We start from the raw sequence: 1,269 nt of genomic DNA on the forward strand, positions 1-1,269 counted from the left end.
TTGTGTTTGATTGTTAAAACAAAAAATATTTGTTCTTTGTCTCAAATTGTGTTAATTGTAAATACTGTGGTTAAATAAAAAAATAAAAAAAATTCTATTGCTTTTTGTTTTAAAAAAGGTCAATAATTATCGATACCGAACGATATGAAACATTATATCGTTGATACATTTTTTTAGCTATATCGCCCAGCCCTAGTAGGAAGTGAGCCCAAAAACGTTTGTTTGTGGATAAACATTTTTTAAAAATTAGGATATATTCCTTAGACTTATTGGAAGTGTCAGTATAGTAGCAACTAATATATTTAAACTAAAAGATTGTGTGTTTAACCATATGAGAGTATAAATTGGACCAAAACTTCTGAATTATTTCACAAGACAAAAATGAATCTTTTAATGATTCATTCGCACCAATAAAGTGGACTGTTTTGGTAAGACATCTAATAGGTCACATGTCATAGCTCAGATTGAATAAAAGTTCCAGTCTTTTGAGTATGTTTTCATAGAATATCAAACTCTTTTATTAGAGTTTGAAATGGAGTCAAGTACGCTGATCTGTGTGTGTTTGTGTGCTGCAGGTGATTCTGAAGACGAGGGAACTCTCCGAGAAGGAACTCAAGATGAAACAGCCGCTGATGGATTCGCCGTGCCATCAGAAGGTCTGACCAATCACGAGTCTCGAACCCATCTGATAGTAGAGCAGCACCCAGAGCGTTAGCATGCAGGCCTGTGTTCTCCTCGTCGATTGGCTGAATCACTCGCTGTGCATTTTACTACACAGTTTAACCCTGTTCTCTGATCAGATTCCATTCATTTAGATCTGATCGTTCTCTTCTCCTTCCACCTCTTTCTCTGCTCGATGTTTAACATTTATGCTCTTCCTGTTTGTCTCTCTCGTCCCGCCCCTTCCTGTCGGATAGTCTCCCTCAAAATGGTACTGGAAGCTGGTGCCTGTAAGTGCCACAGCGCCCCCTGCATCCGTCACGTCACGCTGCAGGAAAAGCGTGACTAGATGTTGTGTGTGTGTGTGTCGTTGTGCATCTCATGCGTTCATCCGTCTGTCCATCTCTCTCTCGTTTTGTCTCTGTCTGTCTCAGCCTGATCTCATGAACGCTTTGGCCCATTGCATGCTGGAACCGGTGGAATTCTCTCGTGTGGTACAGTACTCGTGCTCTCTCACATACGCATACTCAAGGTCTGCACGAACCCAAACCCAGTGCTTTTTTTTTTTTTTTAATTACAAACAAAAACCTGATGACGATTGGAGTCCTT

The 1,269-nt window shown here is 40.0% G+C and overlaps 1 protein-coding gene across 1 annotated transcript in view; it reads left to right on the forward strand.

Moving 5' to 3' along the window:
* Nucleotides 1–1,269, forward strand: part of LOC107737183 (calmodulin-regulated spectrin-associated protein 1-B-like) — a 23,591-nt gene that overhangs the window by 10,713 nt on the left and 11,609 nt on the right. The window contains exons 5-6 of the mRNA XM_016548629.1: nt 576–656; nt 918–950. Of these exons, the coding sequence (XP_016404115.1) occupies nt 576–656; nt 918–950 (114 nt within the window). The remainder of the gene's footprint in view (nt 1–575; nt 657–917; nt 951–1,269) is intronic.

This window comes from Sinocyclocheilus rhinocerous, unplaced genomic scaffold, assembly GCF_001515625.1.
Source record: "Sinocyclocheilus rhinocerous isolate Xijiao unplaced genomic scaffold, SAMN03320098_v1.1 scaffold284, whole genome shotgun sequence".
Lineage (NCBI taxonomy): Eukaryota > Metazoa > Chordata > Actinopteri > Cypriniformes > Cyprinidae > Sinocyclocheilus > Sinocyclocheilus rhinocerous.